General features: G+C 52.7%; 1 protein-coding gene and 1 long non-coding RNA gene across 3 annotated transcripts in view; one reads left to right on the top strand and one right to left on the bottom strand.

Moving 5' to 3' along the window:
- DNAH2 (dynein axonemal heavy chain 2) overlaps positions 1 to 16,094 on the bottom strand; it is a 103,383-nt gene that overhangs the window by 12,444 nt on the left and 74,845 nt on the right. Inside the window, exons 59-70 of the mRNA XM_047757810.1 lie at positions 15,106 to 15,238; positions 14,858 to 14,997; positions 12,936 to 13,146; positions 12,641 to 12,757; positions 12,329 to 12,470; positions 11,318 to 11,487; positions 11,060 to 11,176; positions 1,924 to 2,088; positions 919 to 1,044; positions 646 to 794; positions 506 to 572; positions 232 to 382 (exon numbers count right to left, since the gene is read on the bottom strand). Coding sequence (XP_047613766.1) covers positions 232 to 382; positions 506 to 572; positions 646 to 794; positions 919 to 1,044; positions 1,924 to 2,088; positions 11,060 to 11,176; positions 11,318 to 11,487; positions 12,329 to 12,470; positions 12,641 to 12,757; positions 12,936 to 13,146; positions 14,858 to 14,997; positions 15,106 to 15,238 — 1,688 coding nt within the window. The remainder of the gene's footprint in view (positions 1 to 231; positions 383 to 505; positions 573 to 645; positions 795 to 918; positions 1,045 to 1,923; positions 2,089 to 11,059; positions 11,177 to 11,317; positions 11,488 to 12,328; positions 12,471 to 12,640; positions 12,758 to 12,935; positions 13,147 to 14,857; positions 14,998 to 15,105; positions 15,239 to 16,094) is intronic.
- Positions 9 to 12,323, top strand: LOC125114502 (uncharacterized). Of its 2 annotated transcripts, none has more exons than XR_007131821.1 (5): positions 9 to 346; positions 539 to 766; positions 5,253 to 5,424; positions 10,319 to 10,648; positions 12,217 to 12,323. It is a non-coding gene; the product is annotated as an uncharacterized LOC125114502 (long non-coding RNA). The 2 variants fall into 2 exon arrangements; XR_007131822.1 differs by having other exon boundaries at positions 12,031 to 12,323.

The following is a 16,094-nucleotide window of genomic DNA, read 5'->3' as shown; positions in this document are numbered from 1 at the left end:
CAGGAGGGTCCAGGGTAAGGACCCCCACCTGACCAGGTGTGGGCTGACCCGTTGCTCCCCAACAGGAATCTGGTAGCCTGCCCTAACAGCCCCAGCCCAGGGCTGCCTCAGTGCAGGGACAGGCCAGTAGAGGACACCACAAAGACCCAGCCCTTTCTTCCCAAGTGTTCTACTCAGCTGGCCTCTGGGACTTGCCCCACGCCTGGCCCCACAGTAAGCCCAAGCCCTGACCAATTCGAGCCACGGATTTGTTGAGCACAGGGTTGAGTGTGGGATCCAGATACTCCTGCACGTTCTGGAGCAGCACTGGGTGTCCAAACTGGATGGCATCTTCCAGGATTCGAAGGTAATCGCTCATCTGCAGGTCGATGATCTGTAGGCCCTGGAGAGCAAGGGGGGGAATGGAAGAAATGCTGAGGGACACGGGGGGAAATGCCCTAAGCATGGACCAGAGGAGTCAGGTTGGGCAGAGGATCTAAGGGGGTGTCTAATCACCCCCGTTTACCTGGCTTCCTTCCATGTTCTTGATCCATTTCAGGGCCTGGGCCTGAGGATCGATCATCAGGGCCCACCTGAAGGAGGCGGCGGGCGTCAGGAGCCGGGCTCCGCCCTTCCTGGGCCTTGTGCCCCCAGCAGCATCCTTACCTGTTGCCACGGGTGACGATGATGCCATTCTCGGTGGAGAAGGCATCAGAGGGCAAGCCCTGGATGTTCCAGTCGCGAACTTTGGTGGGATTGGACAGGAAGTTATCGAAGGTGAAGCGGGGTGAGCAAGGAACCTGCAGCTCCCGGATCTGGGGCAGGGGGGGGCCCAAGCTTCAGCCGGGAGGCCTGAGCCCAGCACCCTGGCCCCTTCCAGCATGTTACCCCCACAGGTCCGACCTCAGCTCGAGCGCTCTCGCCTGTGCCCCGGCGCACCTTCCTGATCCAGATCTGGTTGACGATCTCATCCCGGTAGTTGGTCAGGAAGGGCCCCATGTAGGACAGGAAGGCAGCGGCCAGCAGACAGTCTCCCACCAGGTAGCCCAGGTCCTCCTCCAGGCCCTGGGGACAGTGGGGCGAGGGGGACGGCTGCTGGGGCCCCAGCACTGGACGCACATGGACTGCTCTGAAGGCTTCTCCTCTGGACACTATCTACCTTTTTTTTTTTGGCTGCACCCTCGGCATACAGAAGTTCCCAGACTGGGGATCAAGCCTGAGCCACAGCAGTGACAATGCCAAATCCTTAACTGCCAGGTCACCAGGGAGCTCCCTCTGGACACTGTCTAGATCAGTCTCACCCTCTCCTAGACCCTTGTGCTTGGGAACTCTAACCTACTCTCACAGCTTTTGAGTTCCTCATCTTCTTTTGTCTTTTTAGGGCCACACCTGCGGCATATGGAGGTTCCCAGGCTAGGGTCGAATCAGAGCTGTAGCCTCTGGCCTACATCACAGCCACAGTAGCACAGTATCCAAGCTGTGTCTGTGACCTACACCACAGCTCACGGCAAGGCCAGATCCTTAAGCCACTGAGCGAGGCCAGGAATTGAACCCACGTCCTCATGGATATCGGCGGGGTTCATCACCACTAAGCCGTGACAGGAACTCCCAGGAACTCCTTTCTCCCTATGATAAGGCCAGGAGCTCACCGCAAGCAGAGACAAGATGCCCCGTGTCAGCTTGCGTCAGGGCAGCGGGTGCGTTGTGCTTTCCCGCTCCTTCCTAAGCTTGGAAGCAGACCCCTCGGGGCACAGGAAGCCTCTCCTTCCACTGATCTCACCACGTGTGCGGCGGGAGGGGAAGAACTCCCAGACCCTGCTCTTGGATGTCCCTACACCCAAGCATCCCCGTTTTCCCCGCCTGTCCTTCAACCTCAGCGGGACAGGGGCTCTTGGCCCCGGTGGGCAGGGCCGAAGGAGAGCCGGGCGGTACCACCGATCTCACCTTCACTGTCTCCTCCCATCGGGCCTTTTCGCCAGCCAACCCAGACACCAGCATCCCGGCTCGTGCCAGCTTCGTCTCCATCTCCTCGGACTTCTTGCGAAGCTCTTCCTTCTGGGCCAGCTTCTCATCGTACTGTTTTTTCAGCATCTCCAGTTTCTCGGCCACCTGGGAGGATTCAGAGTACGGGGTGGGGGGTCAAACATGGGGCTTGAGGCCAGACTCTTCCGGCTGCAGAGCACCAGTCTGCCATGTTGTGGTTCTGTGACCTCGGGTAAAATGATCTCTGTGAGCCCCAGTTTCCTCGTGTGCAAAAAAAAAAAAAAAAAAAAAAAGGAACAATTAACACCGACCCTACTGGGTGGTTGTGAAGAGAAAAACAGCATCAAACACACGTAAAAAGGCGGGATGTCTTTCCCTTTCTTCACCCCTCTTGCCTTGAGCCTGGAACCTACTCGGGAATGGAACTCAAGGCTGAGTGGGAGACGGACCTCTTGCAGTATCTTAATAAAGCACATGGGACATGTTGGTAAGAGAGGACCCAAAGAGCACAGCAACTCCTGCCACTGCACCAGGGGCCACACCTAAGGCTGCACCTTGAGAGAGGAAGAAAAAGCTAGAAAGAACCCAGGCGCTGGTGGAGGGATGAAGAGGGAGTCCATTCAAGAAAAAGATCCTGGGTCCAGAGTCGCAACCAAAAACAGGACCTGACAAGAGCCTTACCTCCTAAAGAGGCCTCCGTCACCAGGACTCGTTTGTAATGTTTAGAAATACCAAATCGCTATGTTGTGCACCAGGAACTAGCATGGGGTGTAGATCAATGATACTTCAAACAAACAGGAGTTCCTGTTGTGGCTCAGTGGGTTAAGAACTCCATGTAGAATCCCGGAGGGTGAGGATACGGGTTCGATCCCTGGCCTCGATCAGTAGGTTAAGGATCTGGTGTGGCCAGAAGCTGTGGCGTAGGCTGCAGATGCATCTTGGATCTGGTGTTGCTGTGGCTGTGGCGTAGGTGGCAGCTGCAGCTCTGATTCAGTCCCTAGCCTGGGAATTTCCATATGCTGCAGGTGTGGCCCTAAAAAGAAAAAAAGAAAAAACTCACAAAAAAGACCAGAGAGTTCCCTTGTGGTGCAGTGGGTTAAGGGTGCAACATAGGTCTCAGCTGCAGGATTTGGTCCCATATGCCACAGATATGGCCAAAAAAGAAAAAGAATTGGAAGGAATAGAGGAAACAACTGAGTCTCTTCCAGGATCCTGTATGTGTGCCTGATCAGCCAATAGTAATTGCATCTGTGAACACGCTGTGTTGCCTGTTCTTTTCAGGGAAAGACATGGGCTGGCATTACACTAAGTGCCTGCCACACACGTGATAAACATTACTTCCCATTCCTGCTGCCACCCCTGCTGAGACAGGCAGCATGCAGTAGTGCAAAGCGCTTTCTGATCCTTGCCCTGCTTCACCAAGCAAGCCTCATCTGGGTTGCTGTCAGGATAAATGTGGGTTGTGGCACAATGCCTAGCAGGTACCTGGGCCCAACCATTGAGGTTGACCTCTGAGAACTTGGAAATGGGATCAGTAGCTCTCCAAGGAATATACTTTTTTGGCCACACCCACCTGCAGCATGCGGAAGTTTCCAGGCCAGGGATTGAACCCATGCCACGGCATGGCAGCCACCCAAGCCGCTGCAGTGACAACACCAGGTCTTTAACTTGCTGTGCCACAAGGGAACTCCCTCCAAGGAATATTCAAAACGTCACCGCTGGAGTTCCCCTTGTGGCTCAGAGTTCACGAACCTGACAGGTATTCATGAGGACTCAGATTCAATCCTTGCCCAGCTGTGAGCTGCGGTGCAGTTCACAGATGCAGCTTGGATCTGACATTGCTATGGCTGTGGTGTAGCCTGGCAGCTGTAGCTCCAATTTGACCCCTGGCCTGGGAACTTCCATATGCCACAGGTGTAGCCCTAAAAAACAAACAAAACAAAATGTCACCACTGAGCAACAGGACAGCTTTTAGGTCAAGCCTTGTAGTAATCTGTTAGAAGGCATTAGCATATAAAGAAAGACTGTGTCACTGGGTGATCAGCTGGGCCCCTCAGAGGAAACACTGGCTGGGGGCTTAGGGGGAAGGGTGCCCTGGCCCTGCACACGAGTCGGGTTTAACCCCAATGGAGGCCAAGCATCCAATAGTCTTGACTGCATGACACCTGTCATGGTGTTCACGTGACCACCTCCTTGTGCTGAGGTCATGCTCAGCAGCCACACTCTGATTATAATTTGGCTTCCCATGGAGGCTGGTCTCTAGGGAGGCAGCCAGCCCAGACCATGTGAGAGTTCTATAGTTCATTATTTATTTTGCATGTGGTGTTGTCATCACTGTTGCCATCTTTTATGCAAGAAATATACGCACAAGGTTAGAGACACCAAATAATATAAATAAAGGAGTTATAATGAGAAGTAACAGTCCTCTAGCCCACCTTCCCTATTCAGTCCCATTCTTCAATAGCAAATTTGTGTGTGTGTGTTTAGGGCCGCACCTGTAGCATGTGGAGGTTCCCAGGCTAGGGGTCAAATCAGAGCTGTAGCTGCTGGCCTACACCACAGCCACAGCCACAGCCACAGCCATTCCAGATCCAAGCCATGTCTGTGACCTACACCACAGCTCACGGCGATGCCAGATCCTTAACCCTTGAACAAGGCCAGGGATTGAACCTGTATCCTCAGGGATGCTGGTCAGATTCGTTTCTGCTGAGCCACAACAGGAACTCCGCAAATTATTTTTTAACCATTACTCTTTTTATTTCTTCTGCTAAGTACCTCCATATGTCTGAATATTATGCTTATGCCACTATTTAAAATCTATATATTCAGTTTTTAACTTTTTACAGTTTTGATCTGTCTTTCTGACCATGACCACCGTATGTGGAAGTTCCCAGGCCAGGGATCCAACCCACACCAGTGACCTGAGCATCTCCAGTGACAATGCCAGATACTTAACCTGCTGCAACACAAGCAAACTCCCTTAATCTTTTAAATTAAGGGAGTTCCTATCGTGGCGAAGTGGAAGCGAATCCGACTAGGAACCCTGAGGTTGTGGGTTCGATCCCCAGTCTCGCTCAGTGGGTTAAGGATCTGGCGTTGCTGTGGCTCTGGCACAGGCCGGCAGCTACAGCTCCGATTGGACCCCTAGCCCGAGAACCTCCATATGCTGCAGGTGCGGCCCTAAAAAGACCAAAAAAAAAAAGACATAATTATAACACCATTATCACACTTGACATCATCTTTATCTTTTTTTAAAAATGTTTTTTCCCATCTCTGTCTTTTTTGAATAGTAACGACGTTTCTCATGAATCAATATTCTAAAGGAACAAAAGTGTGTCCAGTGAAGGGTCTGGCTTCCTCCCACCGCTGACCCCAGGCTCCAGGCCCAGCCCGAGAGGGAACCTCCTCTGCCACCATTTCCTAGTGCAGCCGTCCAGATGGTCCGTCAGCAGTAAAGAAAGGGTAAGCGCTGTGAGGGCAGCACCGTACCCCCCAACGGAGTCGTCACACCTAGAAAAGTGGCTGGCACTCAATCGATATTTCTTGAATGGATGATTTTTTTTTCCAAAAAGATAAATGGTAACATTCAATAATGCTGTCTTGAACTTTCCTATTTTTTCACTTGTCTCCAAAATCAGTTCTTGTCAAGCTGAACTGATTGGAACCATCACTTATATAACGAGTCCCCGACTGACGGACGTGTGTGTCTTCCCGGCACTTTCTGTCGTTAACGACGCTGGAACGAATGGCCTTGTACGTGCATGAGCACATCTTGATGCTGCTCTTTCTTTTCCATTCTACTGTTGTTTACTTCGTGCATAAGTAACTTACAAATTCAAGAGGCATAATAAGAGCATGAAAAGTCTTCCTCCCAACCCTGCTCTGCCTCCACCCAGCTTCCTTCTTGAAGCTGCCACTGGAACCTGTTTCTTTACTGTCCTTCCAGCGCATCCTCTACGGATACTGCAGGTAGCGGCAGCGTTGCTGTTTCCTGGTGTATCCACTTTAGACTGTTCTCATTGACTATGCTGTGACAGATGAAAATGTGATTTCCTAATATCTCCGCACCAACATCCCTTTCTCTCTACTCCTAAGAGTTTTCTCTCCTCTGCTGGCTTCCTTTAAAGCTTTGAATAACGTGTTAAGCTGCATTTTAGGGAGTTCCTCTGTGGCTTAGTGGGTTAAGGATCCGGCGTTGTCGTCGCTGGGGCTTGGGCTGCCGCTGTGGTGCAGGTTTAATCCCTGGCCCAGGAACTTCCACACGTGCTCCAGGAGCAGCCAAAACAAACAAAAAACCACAACCCCAAACAACCTGCATTTTACCTACTGCAAAAGCACTGCCGTCTTTCCCTCAACCCTCACCTATATCCACTTCCCAACTTTTTTTTTTCTTTTCACAGCCACACCTGTGGCGTATGGAGGTTCTTGGTCTAGAGGTCAAACTGGAGCTGCAGCTGAGGTCTACGCTGCAGCCATGGCAACACTGGATCCGACCCGCATCCGTAAGCCTCCCACACCACAGCTTGTGGTAACGCTGGATCCTTAACCCACTGAGCAAGGTCAGGGATCCAACCCACATCCTCCCGGAGACAACGTTGGGTCGTAAAGCCACTGAGCAACAACAGAAACTCCTCCCCTCCCTAGTTTTATTAGGCTGTTCTCTATTTTGATATTGTCGAGGCTGACAGCACTCGGATTCAGAAACCACATGCGGTCTTCCGTGCTCTGTCTCCAGGCTGATTGTAAAGGTCAAATACCAACAAACAGCATCAGTGTTACTGTGACCCGTGCTGGTGTCCGGGGTGACCCGGGCGACTGGCTGAGCTGTTTGCGGCTGAGGCACATTCTGACAGGTCACTGTGTGTGCTGAACTGGTTGTTAGACACTCTTTCTATTAAGCCCTGGTCATATGCTTTCACTTTCAGAAATTCTTAGGGGTTCGATTGTGTCTCATCTCTCTCTCCTGCTTCTGTTTCTGTTTTTGATTTTTGTGTTTTATATTTTTTTGTCTTTCTGTCTTTATAGGGCTGCACCCACAGCGTATGGAGGTTCCCAGGCTAGGGGTCAAACTGGGGCTACGGCTGCCGGCTTACACCACAGACACAGCAACTTGGGATCTGAGCCACCTCTGCGACCTACACCACAGCTCACGGCAACACCGGATCCTTAACCCAGTGAGCAAGGCCAGGGATCCAACCTGCGTCTTCACGGATGCCAGTCAGGTTCGTTAACTGCTGAGCCACAACAGGAACTCCTGTGTTATATTCTTTGATCCTGTCCTCTCATCCTTCTTCCAAAGGTCATACTTTGATCAGTTTTAAATTCCCCAGAATTCTTCTCTTTTCTGCGTTTGGACTTTTATCACCCTATTTTAGATCTGCCGATGTCATCTCTTCGTTAATCATTCTCTCTGATGAGACCAATAAGGTCTGCTTTTCCGAGTTTTTCTCTGTAACCTGCATTTTCTCTGGGTTTGTTTTTTCCGCTGGGGTCGTGCCTTGTTACGACTCTGTCGTGGTCTTTCCCTTGTGCGTTGGAAGGCTTCCTCTAGGACTTTTCCTCACGTCTTCAGGGGAGCTGGTGACCGATCTGATTGGTAGAACTGGGAAGAATGAACTGGGAATGCTCCATTGAACTCAGGCCCTTTCCTTTTAGGGGTGACTTGTGTCCCACTCGCACCTGCCCCCCCAGCAATGTCTTAGACCGGGTAAGTCCCTCTGCAGATGTGGTCACTACAGGGGGGCCACTTGCTCAGAGATGTCAGCCACATCCTCCAACCAGGCCTTTAACTGTGATATTCGGGCCACATGCCTTTTGTTTTGTTTCTCAATTTGTTTAGAACTCGGGCATAGAGGAAGACTGTTAGGGTTCAAATCCCCTTAGCCTTTTTTTTTTTTTAGGGTCACACCCGCGGCACATGGAGGTTCCCAGGCTAGGGGTCGAATTGGAGCTGTCTCTGCCGGCCTACGCCACAGCCACAGTCACACGGGATCCGAGCAGTGTCTGCGACCTACACCACAGCTCATGGCGACACCGGATCCTTAACCCGCTGAGCGAGGCCAGAGATGGAACCCGCAACCTTATGGTTCCTAGTCGGATTCGTTAACCACTGAGCACGATGGGAACTCCAGGGCTCAGATCCCTTTAGGAGTATACATACTTGCAGACCAGAAAACCCCCTGGGAAGCTTTTTGTGGGGCTGGGGGTTCCTGGGCAGGCTTTGGGTGTGAACAGGTGTTTTGAGCTAGGTGATCTGTAGAGACTCATATTAGGCCTGGTGGGTTTTAACTCCTGTGTGGTTGACTTTTAACCTCTGCAGCCTGAGTGAAAGTTTTTAAACCAACCTTGTGATATTTTGACCTTGGCAGGTGGCTGTAGCTTTGGGTGAGTGGCTGTTTCTACAGAGGCAGGATGTGTGAAGCAGGGAGATTTCTAGAGAACTGAGCTTGGGCAGAGGAAAGGTGTGGTCTGCAAGGGTGGCCTTAGTTAAGAGCACTGCAGGGGCCTTCCTGCTATGGCATAGTGGGTTAAGAACCCGACTGCAGTGGCTTGGGTTCAATCCCTGGCCTGGGAACTTCCATATACTGTGGGTACAGCCATCAAAATAAATTAAGAGTACTTCTGTGGATTAAGATCCTATTCTGAGAGTTCCCACTGTGGCTCAGCTGGTTAAGAACTCGACTAGTATCGGGTTTGATGCCTGGCCTCACTCGGTGGATTAATGATTTGGGGCCACAAGCTGCAGCACAGGTCGCAGATGCAGCTCGGATCTGGTGTTGCTGGGGCTGTGGCATAGGCCTGTGACTGCAGCTCCGATTCAACCCTTAGCCTGGGAACCTCCATGTGCCTGCAGTGCAGCCCTAAAAAGAAAAAAAATTAAAATTAAAGATCCTGTTGTGACCCATTTGGGGTAATTTCCAGGATAATTTCTAAGCCAGTGGTTCCTGACCCTTGCTGCATACCCTGGGAAAATAACTTTTCAGAGCTCCCAGCAAATGGTTTAAAACTCTTTACCCAAGATTTGGATTGATATGCAATATACTTGGTCTACTGGCCTCTTAGCAGAACTCTAGTGCTACCTTCAGGCTTTCCCACCTCTAGGTGGCTCTGATGGGGAAAGCATCTTTTTTTTCCTTTTTGGGGCCATACCCATGGCATATAGAGGTTCCCAGGCTAGGGGTGAACTCAGAGCTGTAGCCGCCAGCCTACACCAGAGCCATGGCAATGCCAGATCCGAGCCACGTCTGTGACCTACACCACAGCTCACAGCAATGCCAGATCCTTAACCCACTGAGCAAGGGCAGGGATCAGACCTGCGTCCTCGTGGATGCCAGTCAGACTTGTTAACCACTGAGCCACGACAGGAACTCCTGATGGGGGAAGTTTCGAACCACTCATTTCCAGGCTCTAGCAGAGATTCTTAGTTGGCCTGGGATGCAGCTCAGCATCGGCACGGAGCTATCTGCAAGCAAGGCAGCTAAGCTTGCGGGGTTCTGAGGTTCCATTAAAAGGTGCATTTAGATCTTACACTTGGCCGCCCTTTCAGTAACAAAGGAGGAATAGTGGTTCTCTGCTTGCTCTTCTCAATGGGGTCCTCAAGGTGGGTGTGGATTCCCCACCAGAGACCGAACGTTAGGTGCTCTGCAGACATCCGTGCAGTGAATGACGACGCTGTAAGCAGCTGACCTTGCAGGTCCATTTTGTTCACACGTGAGGGGAACAACCCCTAATTATTTGGTCCAGGATATGATTCCTCCAGGGGTGAGAAACCTTTCCGAATGGATGGCCAGAACTGTGATTATGTGCTGGTAAAAAGGAGAGAGTGAGAGTGATGACTTCCAGAGGAGCTGGAGATCACGATGAGCGCTGGTGGAGCTGGGGCTTGGAGCCGGGAGGCGTGGGTTCCAGCCCCGGCTCCATCAGTAACCAGCGAGCCACTCAATCTCACTAAACCTTGGGCTCCTCGTCCCATCTGAGGAAGGTGGACTTGAATGTTCTCTACGGTTGGATCGGTTAAAAGGTTTTGAAATGGTTATGGCCAGTTTTTATTTTATTTTATTTTTGTCTTTTTTTGCCTAGGGCCGCACCCGTGGCGTACGGAAGTTCCCAGGCTAGGGGTCTAATCGGAGCTGTAGCCACCGGCCTACGCCACAGCCACAGCAACACGGAATCCAAGCTGTGTCTTTGACCTACACCACAGCTCAGGGCAATGCTGGATCCTTAGCCCACTGAGCGAGGCCAGCGATCGAACCCGCAACCTCATGGTTCCTAGTCGGATTTGTTGACCCCTGCGCCACCACGGGAACTCCTGTCATGGCCAGCCTTGATGACATAAAAATGTAAACTTTCCATACAGCTGAAGACACATCAACCAACGTGGAGGGCGATCAAAGATCAAAAAGTTGGAAACAATGAATACATCCATCAAAAGGGAAATGGTGAAAGAAACGATGGTCTGGCCGTCTGCGGCCCGGCACGCTGCAGGGACAACTCTTACTGGATACACTTCTGTGCCTTCTGAATTGCAAACCATGTGGATGTGTTTATACTGCCTATCAATCAATGACAGACTGGAAGAATTTTAAACTCTCGATAAGCAGCACTGAGATTTTGTCTCGTTGGAGGGTTACTCGTGCACTTATCTTGTAGGAAGGAGCTCACCTCTGGATCGTCTAGCCAGCTCACGGTAAGTAACCCTCTCTACCTCGGGGCGACCCCATCCGCTCCTCCAGGCTTAAAGCCCTCCCCCTCCTCCTGGCTGAGTGGGGATGGTGACACCCTGCCCCAGCAAAGACCCGTTTGCCGCACAGATTTCATCAGTTAATATCTCAGGATCCATCTCCTAAGGACCTACCACAGGGTGAGAGGCACTGCCGGCTCCAGGGTCAGACTTGGGAAGTGCTCCCTGGGGACAGTGGCCCGGGTGCCTACGCCTTAGGCTTAGCTTTCTGAGCCAGAGGCGGCCAGTGTAAACAAGGCACAGAGTGGGAGGCAGGCAAGACTGCGAGGGACCGGGGAGTAGAGTTAGCCGGTCACCAAGCGTTCCGGAAACGGCAGCTGGAGGGGGACACCCTGCAAACGAGGGCATGAGGCTCACCTCGCGCAGCTTCTCCTGGGCCTCGGCCAGGGCTGCCTGCTTCTCCTGAAGCTGGGCCAACGCAGCGTTCAGGCGGACGCGCTTGGGCTCCACCACCCGGTACAGCCGCCCGTACAGCTGCAGGGAGACAGCCGGGCACCTCTTCACCCACCGCCCACTCACCCCTGGGGCTTCCTCACCCGCCCCGGCTTTCTCCTGGGGCCTCTGCGGCCTCCCCTGGCCAGGCTCACTGCTCGCCGCCCGCACCCCACCGCTTACCTCCATGGCCCGAACCCACATGCAGAGGGACTTGGCAGCCAGGGACACGCGGCCGATGATGTCGGGCTGGAAGTCGGGCTGGGCGCAGTAGGCCCCGATTTTCTTCAGCACCTTATCTGAGATATTGTCTTTATCGAAGTTGATCAGCGACTTGATGAAGTTCTGTTCCCCTGTGGCACGAAGATGGGGGCCTCAGCCCGAGGGCGCTGCCCCTTCCTCCTGGGACTTCGCCTCCTCTGCTCAGGCTCCGCTAAGTGCTTCCAGGGCTCGGTGCCCAAGGCCTGCATATCTGCCTCATCCCAGGTTCCTTCTGCTGACCTTGCCCCCTTCTCTAGACCTCGAGCTCCCAGGGCCTCCACAAGCTTCCCAGCCCCATCTCCCATCACGCGCCTTAAGCATCCTCAGCCTGACCGTGCCCCACACCACTCTTCTAGAGGCTTTGCACCTTCTTCGAGGGAAGGGGGTCACCAAGTTACAGCTTACTGGCTACATTCTAAAACGGAACTCAGGGCAGAAAAAGATCGGAAGAATAAAACAGGAGTTCCCTGGTGGCCTAACAGGTTAAGCATCCAGCATTGTCGCCACTGTGGCACAGGTTGCTGTTATGGTGCAGACTCGGAGGGGTTCGATCCCTGGCCTGGGAACTCCTGCATGCCGGGGGGAGTGGCCGAACAAATAACTAAAACAGATGTTTTATTCTTTTCCCTTTTCAGATGCTTGTCATCTTAAGGGTGGGCGAGCAAAGGCATGCATGTCCTCGGACTCTGTGATACTTCCCTGTATCTGTATCACCACCGCTCTCTCTCTCTCTTTCTTTCTCCCTTAAGCTAAGACCATCATTTCTGTTGCTTACGACCGAAGAAACTTCACTGGTACTTAGGCCTTCTCTTCCCCACCAGGCTCTGTGCTGCTGAGGGGGATGCCAAGCCCCATCCGTCTCTGTCTCTCCGAGCGCCTGGTGCCCAGCTGAGGATTAAGAACACGGGGTGGACGGGCGGCTCCCTAGCTTACCCAGCTGCCGCTTGGCCTCTGCCCAGGTGGGCTCATTGCCTCGGAGAATCATGACTGCCTGCAACACCATCTCCACTTGGGCAGGCGGCCGTCCGTAAGACTTGATCTCTCCGATATCCTTCTTGTTCAGAGACTCCAGGGCCTGGGGAAAGAGATGAACTTGGGGAGCAGAATCAGCTCAAGGGGCCAGAGCGGCCCTTGATGGAGACAGGACCCAGCTGCAGCGCCCTCTTGTCCCCACCTCTCCAAGGACTGGAAGAACAAAGAAGGCAGCCCCATTCCCCTCCTGAGCCCTCCCTCCAGTCCCTGTACCCGCATGGCCTCTTCCAGGGCTGGCAATGCCTCTTCTAGATCCTTCTGGGCATTGTCAGCCAGGGCCTGGCACTTGACTTCCTCAATCGCAATCTTCTCACTATTGGCTGTGACGGCCTGGGGATGAAAAGAAGATGAGGGTTTGCCTGCACCTTGAGCAAAAGCAGCTGGTAACGATGAAAGAGAAGGCTACAGAAAACGTGAGGCATGGACCACGCAGCCCCCGTCTTGGTGACGGCGGTGGAGGCGGGGAGCAGGGGGTGCGAGGGGCAGGACCCGTGCTGGGCGGGGGCACCTTCTGCTGCTCATCCGCCTCCCGCTTCTGCTGCACGATGATGACCAGGTACTCCTCACACTGCTTCTGGAACTCGGCCACCTTTTTCTTGGCATCCTCCAGCTCCAGCGACATCACTTCCACCTTTTCCCTGGTTTCATCGATCTTAAACAACCCGGTCCGCAGCTTATTGGCCTGGTCCAGCAGCTCCTGCCGCTTCTCTGCCAGCAACCTGGGGGACCGAGGAGGGAGAGGTGCCTGGGGGGGGCTGGGCCCCCGGGAAGGAGAGGCCCTGCCTGCCTGCCTGCCTGTTGCCACCACCACCACCTCCCTAGTCAGATTTTTATCATTTCCTGCCTGGATCCTTGCCGACAGCCTCCCAACTGGTCTTCCTGCTTCCAGACTCTTGTCCTTCGGATTTATTCTACGCACCACTGTCACCACACACGCTGTCAGAAGGAGCTTGCTAGCTACTGTTTTCATCACACTACTTCCCTACTTGAGACTCCGCCACCGTCCCCCGCTGTGCAGCAGGCAGGGGGGCTGCGATGAACCAGAAAACACAAACCTCTTCCAAGGGGGCGGCCGTCGCTGGGCTCCAGCCTGGTTTTTTATTTTCCCTTTGAGAATGAATGTGGGCTCAGTACTGCCACAATTTCTGATTTTTTAAAAGAGGCTGGAAATCTGGATTTTTCCAAGGCTCTCACGTTTTAAATGTTGGCAACTCGTTCCACACGTTTTAACACGGCACCAGCCAAGAAAAGAATGTCTCTGCGGGGTTGTTTTCTGGACTAAGTAAGAAAACGCACGTAGAGGGTAACTTAGCACAGGGACTGGGGACAGTAAACAGGGTGTGAGCCCATGTACCCAGGAAAGGCAAGGACTTTATTTGATTTTTTTAAATGTTCTCACTGATGGAATCAAATTTCATTTCACTTCATTTATTTTTGTGGCTGCTCCTGTGGCTTATGGAAATTCCTGGGCCAGGGATCAAACCTGCACCAGAGCAGCAACCAGAGCCCCAGCAATGATGATGCTGGATCCTTAGCCCGCTGAGCCACCAGGGAACCCCAAGGACTCTATTTTGTCGATGGTATATATATTATGAGTACCCCGAATAGTGCCCGGCACACAGCAGGTGCTCAAAACACATGTTAAATGAACAAATTAATATTGGTCATCAGTATTTATTACAAAAGGCTTTTTCTTCACCTAGATTAAAATACTAAATCTAATAGATGAGGGGTTTTTTTTTTACATTTCTCTCTCTCTCTTTTTTTTTTTTTTTGCTTTGCAGGGCCGCACCTGCAGCATATGGAGGTTCTCAGGCTAGGGGTCGAATAGGAGCTACAGCTGCTGGCCTACGCCACAGCCACAGCAGCGCTGGATCCTTAACCCGCTGAGCAAGGCCAGGGCTCGAACCCATAACCCCACGGTTCCTAGTTGGATTTGTTTCTGCTGCGCTGCAATGGGAAGTCCCCTTACATTTCTCTTATATCCTTCAAGGCAAATTATTATCTCGTTGTACGTATAAAAAGGTAGAACTCAATACACCTTAATGAATGAATATGGACTCCTTGGGAATGGTGGCAAGTCTAGGGGTAAAGGGGGAGAGAGGGGCCGTATGCTGACATACCCGCCCACACCCTGAGTTATGTATGGCGGTGTCACGGTTGTATTACGGTTGCAAAAAGCCATCATTCTCGAGATAAAGACAAAGGAGTAGCAGAGGAGTCACAGCCGGAGGGCCCCTGAAACGGCCACGCCCCTTGGAAACCATCTCTCTCTGTAACTAACTTCCTGGGCAGAATTGAGGCCCCCTCCCCGCACCTCCGCCATCCTACATCAGCACCCCTGGATGTCTTCCACTACATCATGTCACCAACTGCCCTCAAAAGACACCAAGCTCCCCAGCCCTCCACGCCCCCTGCTCTATGTCATACTTTTTATATCCAGACACAAGTTCCAGGTAGTTGGTGGGTGTGACATAGTTGTGTCTTCGAAGTTCCAACAGCATCTTCTGGGAATACTGAGCCACCGACCAGTGCATTGTGACGAAGATCTGGGCCACCTTCCTGTGGATCTGAGGCCAGCGGGTAAAGGATGTGAGACCGAGCAAGAGTCAAGGCAGACGGAGAATGGACGTGGGCGGAGGTGTGGGGGTGAGGAGAGGCGGGGAGGAGGGCCTCACGTTCTCCTGGGTCCCCAGGTCGGCTCCCAGCAGGTACTTCTCAGCCACCTCCAGCAGGGCCTCGCGAGGCCACTCTGAGAACCAGTTGATGGTTGTGCAGTTCACCAAGGCTGGGTATTGGCGGATCCAGTTCCTGGCAAGGGTTTCAAGAGGCAGTTAAATCCAGTCGCAGACTCAGCCACCAGCGACGGCCACAGGTCCGCCCGCTCCCCGGGAACCGAAAAACCCCATCCCCGTGCTCTCCTGTCTCCTTGTCCAGATTCTGCTCCACTCAGAGCAGGTCGGTACAGTATTTAGAAACAAGTTCTGGGGTCAGAAAGACCTACGGAGTTCCCTGGTAGCCTAGCAGTTAAGGATCCAGTGTTATCACTGCTGTGGCACAGGGTCAATCTCTGGCCCTAGGAACTTCCACATGCCACAGCACGGCAAGCAAGCAGGAAGGTGGAGTTCCCGTCGTGGCGCAGTGGTTAACGAATCCGACTAGGAACCATGAGGTTGCGGGTTCGGTCCCTGCCCTTGCTCAGTGGGTTAACGATCCGGCGTTGCCGTGAGCTGTGGTGTAGGTTGCAGACGTGGCTCGGATCCCGTGTTGCTGTGGCTCTGGCGTAGGCCGGTGGCTACAGCTCCAATTCGACCCCTAGCCTGGGAACCTCCATATGCCGCGGGAGCGGCCCAAGAAATAGCAACAACAACAACAACAAAAAAGACAAAAAAAAAGACCAAAAAAAAGACCAAAAAAAATGGCAACTGAAACTGCCTCTGCCCGAGTGCTCAGTCCTCCTACTTTCTGATGCTCTTAGAAACCTGGTCACACAGACGGCTAAGCACAATGTGGTGCATGCACACGACCGAGTGTTATTCGGCCTTAAAGAGGAAGGCGAGTCCGAGGGACGCCACAGCGTGTGGACCTTGAGGACGTCATGCTCAGTGAAACCAGCCAGTTACGTGAAGACAAAAACTGTACGATTCCACTGATGTGAGGTACCAAG

Source organism: Phacochoerus africanus, chromosome 14, assembly GCF_016906955.1.
Source record: "Phacochoerus africanus isolate WHEZ1 chromosome 14, ROS_Pafr_v1, whole genome shotgun sequence".
NCBI classification, from domain to species: Eukaryota; Metazoa; Chordata; class Mammalia; order Artiodactyla; family Suidae; genus Phacochoerus; species Phacochoerus africanus.
This window is presented reverse-complemented; position numbering and strand designations above follow the sequence as displayed.